Genomic DNA, 10,422 nt, shown 5'->3' on the forward strand with positions numbered 1-10,422 from the left:
AACCCCTGCTGGCATAGTCACTCCTTCGTAATCCTCCCTGTCCTCTTTTTTCTTCTCTTACACAGTTACAGACAATTGTCCTTCAACCCACGGCTCCCCTGTTCAGAGACTTTTATTGGTGTTCTCTTGTCTTTGAAAATGCTGAAGACTGTATCTGGCCTAGACTGTAAATACAAACCGGGTCAGTCCACGGTTGTCCCTTCTCATGTTGAATGGGTCAGATCTCAGGTGATAGGTTTCACTCTCAACAGAGTAGGAATACAATATTCTACATGTTACATAGCTCTAAAATTGTACAAACATCTCTCAATAACTGTGACAATCAGTAGTTCTTTGCTTTCGGCAGAGACTATCCATGACTCCCCTTTTGGTGAAATATTGAGAAGATGGTTTGGGGTAATATACTTGTCTGGGCATGTCTGTGTCACAACTACTTATACAACAAGTTCTCTTTTTCAGTGAGGTCTATATGTTAATAATTTAGTCAGCAGCCATATAATATTCAATTTATTTTCAACCAGCAATAATCTTCATCAGGTGCATTTGAGCTAATGAGGTAATCAACTATGACTGTAATTTACCAGCTAATTTTGGTAATCAACATATGCCATCTTATTTTCATTCTTTACTCTGTGTTATACCTAATCTGTAGAATCAGAACTGGAAGGGACCTCGAGAGGTCATCTAGTCCAGTCCCCTGCAGTTTGTTTTAAAGAAATGGTGTGCCGTGTAGTTGTCATTATAAATGACCACCCAGATTCTGTTTGTTTGACATACACTGAATAGTACACAAAACAACAAGGTGCTACATCTGTATCTAAAGTTATAAAAACAAAAACCCTGCTTATTATACATTTTGCATTTTTTTGAATATATAATATCTGATCACATAATTAATAATTGGGAGCACAGTTTAGAGCAGTGTACTGGGCTTCACTATAGTTACGCTGGTTTTACACCAGCTGAGGATCTAGCCCTAAATTTTCATACATTCATAGAATTAAAGGCCAGAAAGGACCATTAGATTATCTAGTCTGACATGTGTAACGTGTTAACAGGCCATTCTGCCTTGAATGGCCCCTTAAATATGTCCTACCAGGGCCAGCTCTACAGTTTTTGACGCCCCAAGCAGTGAAAAAAACTGCCACCGCAGACGGCAAAAGGGAGAAGCTGCCTCCAATTTGCCACCGCGGACGGCAGAGCAGAGAAGCTGCCGCCAAATTGCCACCGCGGCGGAAAAACAGCCGCCCCTTTCAAACTGCCGCCCCAAGCACCTGTTTGGAACACTGGTGCCTGGAGCCGGCCCTGTGTGCTACTTACTTACGCTAAACAATCTGTTCCATGTTGCCGTGATTGTTGGAGTACCTTTCCCAGACCTGAGGAAGAGCTCTTAGTGGGTCGAAAGCTTCTCTCTCTCACCAATAGAAGTTGGTCCAATAAAAGATATTACCTCAGTCACCTTGTCTCTGTATAACACAGGCTATTAAATTTCACCCATTAACCTCAGTATTGAGTCCATAACTTGTGTTTGACTAAAGTGTAATTCAAAGTGCGTCATTTTATTTCAAGACTTTTAACAAAAAAGTCCCATTATGTGGAAGAGTCCATAGTAATATTTAATTGAGGAGTATAAAATGAAAATTCTGATTTGAGCAGAAGTCTAATTTCAAGGGCTTCACAGCTGCAGCATTACAAGATACTGGCATTAGGGACTGTACTTATTAGCAGGTACTTTGGAACTCCCAAGTGTGCCTTGTGCTCTATTCTCTGTTGGCCAATTAACAAACGTGGTCTGAAAGGAGTCACGTCAGTCATCCTTAATTGTGAGGATGGTGGTTGCTGTTGGAGCCTTCAAAGCAGTTGGGCTATTAAGAGGGGGAGGTACTCTGGGCTTCTTCAGGAATGTGGAAGGATCCCTGGAAAAACTGAAACAAGTAGAGTTAAATTTCTTACCCAAGAGCACTAAACATTTTAGAGAAATCACTTTGTCAGCTATTTTTTGCCCCCCACCAGTTCACACAAATTTATCACACTGAAGAAAGCTAGTGCCTGTGTTTCTAATCTGGTGTTACAGCGTGGATGGCTTCTTAATACATGTAATATAATAATATCTATATTAATAGAACCAAACATGGAAGGAAAAATTTTAAAGTTGCACATCACTGTTGGCCTGCAGGCCTCTTCCCATTAGTGGCTTATGGCTGTACCTAATGCACCTTCACTGATTTCCCCTCTCATTGCTTGCTGCCCATGCTGGCACTGCATTTCTCACCACCACAGGAAACACATACGTGCCCTGACACAGGGCAGTGAGGGCAACTGTAGCATTCTTTACTTTCTGCCTCTTTTTGGCTTTGCCGCATTACACCTTACACTATATGACCGAAGTCATACATTTGAGGAATGCAATCGAGGAGAAGAGGAATTACTTGAGGAACTACCAGGGACATAACTAGAATTGATAATAATAATGCCCACCTCTTTACTATAATGATTTTCAACCATCAACTTCAAAGAACTTTGCAAAGAAGAGTAAGTATCATTCTCCCCATTTCACAGATGTGGTATCAAATGCATATAGAGGTGAAGTGACTTGCTGCTGGTCAGTGGCAGAGCCAGAAAAAGAACCCAGACCTTCTGACTCTCAGTCCAGTGCCCTGTCCACTGGCCCAAATGGCCTCTCATTAATTAGTGTGAGGAAATTTAAGAAAGTGATAACTTAGGAAGAATATTCAAAAAAACATTTTTGATACTGTGATGAATTAGGCTGTGGAATAGTCTCCCCAGGGAAGTGGTGGGAATTCTGTCACTTGAGACATTTTACACTACACTGGACCACATACCAGAAAATGCACTGTAAAGAACAATCTTGCATTGGCAAGGAGATGGACTGGAATGATCTAAAGGGCCTGAGTTCCAAATGGTCTGTAGGCAAACACTTTTGCACACATATCTGAACACTATCACTTGTGTGCCCAGGTGATAGTTTTGAGCCAATGACTTTTGTGCAGCCATCAGTGCTTGAAGGGTGCCTAGGAAGGTAATTGCATGAAAGCATATCAGGTCTGAGGCCCCTTTTAAAATTCAGATTGAAAAGACTCTTCAGGCTCTCATTTCTCTGATTCTGGCATGAACTAGTGCATGCTTCATTATGTTGTCATGCAATATCCTATAACATGCTCCTTCTCACACGTTCTTCAGGTAGCAAAGGATGACCGAAGTGATGTTGAGTCCAGTTCGGATGAGGATGATTCAGTACCTCGTTCAAATAATCCACACAACTCTACCACCACAAATGGGACCAGTGGTGCCAACGGGACAAATGGATATCTTACTGGTAGCACTTGTTCAGAGGACCATTAATCCTTGAGCTAACTCATGAAACATGAACAAAGTGAACTCTTTACTACTAGAAGTAAATAATAAGTTGTGAATGCGGTTTGTTCATAATCTCAGCATCAGAAAAAAAATTAGGAGTATCAAAGCATACTGATAGTGCACTGCCATATTTCCTGTTTGTGAATGAAGAGACACACCATTCTGTATATGTAAGCATGCTGTACATGTATGTAATTGACACAATCGGAGCAGTATTTTTATTTGTACTGTCTTAGAATATTATTTATTTGGAATATGTTTGGGGACTTACGAACAAAAGGGAATGTCCTTACTCTTTTGCTCTTTAGATTCTCAGTACTGGAGACCGACATGCTAAGATCTCTTCGGTCCATTCCTGTTGCTGTTGCCCAGTCTTCTATAAGTAGTAGTCTGCTCGATTTGTCACTCACAGTAAGCGATAACATGGCTTTACAGATTCTAGCTCCGCTCCAGATAGTTTTGCTATCTTTGTGTTTTAAAGTGCTAGTTTTGAAATCACCTCTAAAATCACAGTGGCCATTTCCCCAGTGTAAAGTTTGAAAACGATGGATTAATATTTTAAATGGTGTCTAATGTGGTCAATTAGCAATTCAGACAAATCTGTGGTTATTGTAGGGTATTACTTTAGCATTGTTTTAAACTCAATTGGTGGTGAATTACATTAGAATAGACTTGATTACTTGTTCAAATACACAAGATACCTTTATGTCAACAGCAATGATAAACTTGGTACTTGCAGTTTAGTTCTCCTTTGCAAGTTTTAACTCTACAGACTTCAGTTTCTTGCATAGATTTCATGCTAAGAGATGATCCATTGTCAGAAGAGAAATGTTTGCTGAGGTGCACTGTTGTGAATCCAGAATTCATTCTTGAATTTGAGGATTTGTTCCTTTGAGCTGGAAAGGATGCGAGCAGTGGCACAATGACAAAACAGCAGCTGAACATTCGGGTTGCTTTAACAGACAGGATTCAGTGGAGATCTTGTTCTTATCATTCCAGATTTTTTGTCATACAGAAGTAGGGAGACTGCAGAATGTTTTGCACTACCAGACCCAGAGAAGTTTATTCATAGCAAACTTTTAGGGCACATCAGTATTTTTTATTGAACCTAGAAATAAAGCTGGGAATAGCTGTAAAATAATCTTGCTCTACTATTCAATCTGAGATTTAGGTGTAGGAGTAAACTGTGCTCCCAAAGGAGTTAGTGTGAATAGAAATAGACTATTCCTTTTTTGATATGATCATCAGTTTCTAGAAAACCCTTGGGTAAAGTATTGCGAAGAGGACCTCTTTAGTCTTCTGTGCTATCAACGGCAGTGCCAGCAGTAGGAGTGTTTCTGGGGAACAGTCCCTATGCATCCTGCTTTTCAACAGTGAAAATTAGAAAGAGGAAGGAAGGAGTAAACCAGAAACAGAAAATCATCTGGTACATTACCAGGGGTGAGAGCACCATCTTCAGCAGGAGCACTGTGAGCCAGAAAATGCTTTTGTTTCCTCACGCTATGCAAGTATCAAAATGCAGATGATTTCTCAGGCCGTAGAGTATTATTAGTGGCTTTATTCCATATGAATGGTACTGAAAAAAGCTACAAGACCATTTTATTTCTTTTGAAAGGTTGATATTTATCCCATCTCTTTATCCAGTTAGTGTTTTGTGCTGGTTCTTGAAAGTCTCTGGAACCATCATTATGCATAAAGGCCCTTTGTACTAGCCAAAAATGTGCAGACAGTAAAGGCAAGGCAACAAGAGTAAAAATGGCCATTCCACTTCAGGGAGGATAAATGTAATAATGGCAGAGAGGAAGAGATGGAAGGAAAGGCAAATGCACTACTAGTCTGTACCGAAAATACCCTGAATCTGAGATCTGAAATGGTACGCTGATGTTGGGATTATAGAGAGAGAGCTTTTACGGTGAGACTATATTAATGGGATGTAGTGAATTAAAAATTATAATCTCTGAAAGGCCAACTGCCAAGACTATCATTAAGAATAAAGGCTTAAACATTGCTGTTTAGTGGGGTAAATGGCTGCCTCGGTTGGACTCTGTCCCTTATGCAAAGCAAGGTGTAAGAAGTAGAGCGTCTCAGAAAAGTTTGGGAATTCTTGAAACTCCAAAGTTCTAGAATGCTGGTAAATGTTTCATTTTATCTAAGGATGCAGTCTTGTTTTAAAATAGCAATGTACGTAGGACACTAGCACCACGTCAATATCTGGGACAGAGATTAATTAGAGTTTCCACCTCCCCTCCTGTACAGTCATGCAAGAGTCATCACAATCTGGCCTTTACATCAGGTGTATCCCACTCATTTCATTATCAGCCCTCTCCAGCTGTCCTGGACATTCCGAGTCCTATTATTAGCATGAAATGGGACTCTAATTAAGATGTATCTGCATGAGGAAGATGTGATATTAAAAGTGGGTAGTTGGAAAAATAGGGATGGGGATCAGAATGTATGAAGAGCTTTGCTAACCATCACTGAACCATTGCTAAACATTCAATTCACAGTATTTGAGGGAATTGGAACATTCAGCAACTTTCTCCCATCCTTATCAGACAGGACCAAAACTTCAAAAGGTTTTATTGAACATGCTTTACAGTATTGTTCTCGGTCATTACGTCAATTGACAGGAGTCAAAACAGTTCTGACTCAGCCTTTGCAGAAGAATAGTGTTTCACTCCACGAAGAGAGTGGCATACATTCAAAAATAGTTTGTATTTGAACCTGTGCTTATGCTCTTATATTGAGAGAAATTGTAATGGGGATGGATCGCTTTTGATGGCTGTTGTATATTTTTTGGGTAATGATGTATTTCACAAAACTTGTAAAGAGATTTGACCTGTAAATGGTTCACACAGCTCTGTATAATTGCAAAGGATTGGAAGGTTGTGTACATCAGTACATGTCACATCATCATTATCCAGTTCCGAAAGAAACAAGAATTTGTATTCCAACTATATATTAGTATTTTCAAGCTCTTCGCCTCTTAATGAGCTATTTATCATTTTTGCCTCACTTCAACTTCTATGCTCCCTTTTTTGGTAGTACACTAAGAGACACTGTGGTTGGAATAGGTAAGTAGAAAAATGAAAAAGCAACAGACAGACTTTATTAACAAATAGTAAGAATTTGTCTTCCGTTTCTAATTATCCATGACACACAGTAAACTAAGATTCAGTTCTCGTTGCATTTACTCTTTTTTAGCATTGACATGCAATATACAAAAAGGAAAGAACATGGTTTTAATCAAAAGTTGAGAGTCCTAGAATATGCTAAAGATCTAGTCAATCAAAGAAATAGGGGTGGAATTTAGATTGATTTGAGTCTTGACCAAGGTTATGTAGTGTCAGTTCTAAAATACCAAAATGTGACTCATGCTGTTTCCTTGTTGCCATTTTGTAGATATTTCTATGGATTATTCCATTTAATGTTTCCAACAGAGGTAGAATGGGTCGCAGCTTCCCTCTATATGCATCCAGATGTGCATACTTCAACCTGGCATCAAATCTTTGTGAACATTCAGCATAGTCACTAATGCCAAAACCCCTTTTCAGAGAACCAGCCATGTGCACAAAAAGCTTCACGTACTTTCAAGTGGTTCTTCTGTTAAATCTGAGTCCATTAGGAGTGACAGAAAATCACTATGTAGCTATGAACACAACACTATTTCAAAAAAAATTTGCTCTGCAACCAAATGCCATTGATAATCAACATAAGTGTCTCTGGCTAGATACTACGCATAGGCTACACCGAATTTTCTAGAAATCCAATGCCTGTATTATTCATCTCACTTAACTGCACATCATTATTCCAGCCTCCTGTAATTCTCAATGAAAGACAGGATGCCATTGGTTTTCTACTGTTGATACTTTGATATTTTTTTAAAAAAACCTGTTTGCTAAAGTTCATTCTTTGTATATTTCCAGTTAGCTACTACTTGTGAGATTTGTGAGAGAGGATCTGTTGAACACTTTGTAACGTTTGTTGTAACATAGACCAGAATAGGCCCAACCTCACAGTGTACTGTAAATTACAGTTGCCTTGAAACCACAAAGCAAAATCAGTTTGTATTATTTATATGCTTTGAGTGCTTTTGGTTTAGAAATGGGACCTAATGGGAATTTTACAAAGACAGCTTTTTTTTAAACAATGGTGGAAGTTTGGAAAAGTTGACATACATATATAGCCTTTACATTGTAAGGGTTTCTGATTGTAGTTGCAATGAAAACACAGTGTTTGAGTGTGTCTGTATTGAGTTCTCCATTTTTGAAATAGCTTCCAGTTCTAATAATGGAGGAAACAGTGTATATATTATGGTGTGACAGTTTGGAATCCCATCAAGCCTAGAGCTTTAATGATCAGACATGTCAAACTGTAAACCATGTGATTTGTAATGTTCTGTAGACCTTTACTGCTCTAAAATTATCTATGGAACAAAAACACATACATTCTGGGTCCCATAGAGCTTTGAGTCCCTTTAGCTGGGTCCATGAATTCTAAGGCTTTATTTTCCTACACATTAGCGATGTTATATGTGCTTTTTAGCTGAAAAGTCAGGGTGGGACGGATGACACAATTTCACCTGTGTTTTCATGACAGTTCTGTGCTAGAGCAACTCTCTCAGAAATACGATGTGTTAGAATTCCACTGTCTGAAGTACAGCGCTATATTAAGCAGTTAGAATTGTTTTATGCATAGATATTGTGCAAAACTTTGAGAGTTACTTTGTGTTTTATTGTTTTTTGGTTTCATTTTTAATATGGAACCAATCAATATTGTGAATTATTTTAATTTGGAGACAATTTCATAATAAACATAAGCATTAGGAATGTAATGTCAATTTCCTTCTCCGTTCTATGAAATGAAAACGTAGTATTTTCCAGTGTCCATGACACTATTTCCTAGCTTATGGGCTGTTACCCACACTCCAACACTTTTTTCAGCAGTCCCATATATGCTTTTAGTTTTGTAGCTCTGTGGGAAGTTGTTTATGGCATTTTATGGAATTCAATAGATGAGAAAAAAAGTATACGTGGAATCCAACTTGAGGCACTTTGAAGGGGTCTGCCTGGTTCAGAGAATGGGTGCTCAGCACCCATAAGGTGAGCCACCAAAAATCACAGTCACTTTGGGAATCTTGGCCCTTAGTTTAAAAAAATGTACAAAAGAAAAAGGGACAAGTCATCACTGCTTCACTTGTCTCTCTCACTAGCCGAAGTTGTCGCAATAACCTTGTCTCTCAGATACTGTATGGTGGTATCTGTCTACACTAGGCTAAATCTTATTTAAATGTCCCACTGTTGCTAACACTGATATAATTGCAGTTAGCATCATATTATTTAGGCTTGCACAGAGCAGGTTTAATTGACTTGGAGTTTAAAAGATTGTGATCACAGAAGCAATGTCTCCTCTAGGTTCCCAATGTTGCTATAACTAACACAGCTGCCCCAGTCTTTGCAAAGGTGAGAACTTTTTAGAAAATGTCCGTAGAGTAGACAGGCTGGCTTACCAATTTATGAGAAGAGCTCCACTTTTCACTACTGATCTGATAGAGCAAAAGAGAACAAGCTTTTATTATAATGTGGAGAACTTTGGCTATGTGGGAATGCAGTGAGCTGCAAACACTTCTACATGTTCACCCAAGGAAAACCCACAAAAGACTGGGCATCTGGCAATGTCTGATAAAGTGTCAATGAATGAGGTGGGATCAAGCCAGATGGGACCGGAGGCCCAAAAGCCTGATCTAAGCCTTGCAGAGAATGAGACAACCACCCCCATAGTGCAGGCATCAGATGTATAAGACCCTTCACCTATCAGCTGATGTTTTGTCTCAGTAAGGAATGCAGAAGGGGGGGCGGCTCTGTAATAATTAAATAGCTAATCACCACAATTAATATACCTACAGGATAAAATCTGCAGGATCTCGTAGGGTAGGTCTGCGCGAGGGTGTGGTTCCCCAGCTCTCCGACACGTATTTGCGCTAGTTCCCATCCAGCTAGCGCAAGTATAAATGGCAGCGTACCGCAGCAGCACCGGTAGCGGCTTGGGCGGGGCCGGATTTCCAGTCCGGCACAGTAGGCCCATGCCTGGGGACGCCGGCCCTGTAGCGGCACCTAAACGTGACAAGTGGGGTTAGGGGCAAGCAGGGGGAGCGTCCGAGCCAGGCCGCCTGGGGGCGCTGGGAGCGTGGCTGGGTGGAACAGCTGCCGGAGGCGCTGGGAGCGTCCCAGCCCCGTCCCAATCTCAGGCGCCCCGCTGCCTCCGCCCTGTGCCGGGGGGCCCGGCCAGCGCCCCGTTCGCTTGCACCGGCAGAGCCGGCGTGTGGCCGCCGCGCCGGGCTGCGGGAAGGGCAGCAGGGACCGCTGGGCGTGCGGAGAGGTAGGGGCCCCCCCTTGCGCCTCACCAGGGGCAGGCGGGCTGCGCCCCAGCTCGGGCTGGCAGCACCGTGCATGGCGGAGGGTCAAGCTTTCCCAGGGAGGCTGCGCCCTAGCCCCGCCGCTGCCCTGGGGCTGCTCCGCCTGTGGGCAGCGCTGCTGCGGGGCGGACCCGGGGCGGACCCGGGGCGGGGGGGCAGAGGCACGGGAGTTCCGGGGCGGCTGGGGGTAGGAGCAGTGGGCGAGCTAGGGGAGAGCTGGGGCAGAGAAGGGGACGAGATGGTTTCAGGGTTTGGCCAGTGGGGTCAGCGGCTGTGGAACCAGCCGTGCTGGCCTTGGTCGGGGGGCGGGGTGGGTGTTTCCTGCGGAGCGCAGGGAGGGCCGCTGAAGGTGCTGTGCCGAATGTGTGAGTCCGGCTGTGGGCATGGCCGAGTGCCTGGCCACCAGCCTCGGGTGTTGCGCTCTGCACAGCTCCGCTCCGGGCGCTGCCGCGGCTGCGGGGCTGTCCCTGCCTGTGCTAACTCCGTGCGAACTAGCGCGAGTGCATGGCCGCAAGCTGGGTAATCCCTAGCCCAGCTCCTAGCGGAGACATAGCCTCCGAGTAGGCGAGCATAGATTTTTTTTTTTTTTTAAAATGCATAATTTAAGTCCTTGCGTGTCTAGGGGTTTC

The 10,422-nt window shown here is 42.3% G+C and overlaps 1 protein-coding gene across 5 annotated transcripts in view; it reads left to right on the top strand.

Annotated features, from left to right (window-relative positions):
- CERS6 (ceramide synthase 6) overlaps positions 1–8,207 on the top strand; it is a 317,612-nt gene extending 309,405 nt beyond the window's left edge. For all 5 annotated transcript variants that reach the window (XM_073305741.1, XM_073305736.1, XM_073305737.1 and 2 more), the window contains one exon: positions 3,202–8,207. In XM_073305741.1, coding sequence (XP_073161842.1) covers positions 3,202–3,363 — 162 coding nt within the window. In that variant the 3' untranslated portion in view covers positions 3,364–8,207. The remainder of the gene's footprint in view (positions 1–3,201) is intronic.
- Positions 8,208–10,422: the final 2,215 nt, after the last annotated feature.

This window comes from Lepidochelys kempii, chromosome 11 (assembly GCF_965140265.1).
Source record: "Lepidochelys kempii isolate rLepKem1 chromosome 11, rLepKem1.hap2, whole genome shotgun sequence".
Lineage (NCBI taxonomy): Eukaryota > Metazoa > Chordata > Testudines > Cheloniidae > Lepidochelys > Lepidochelys kempii.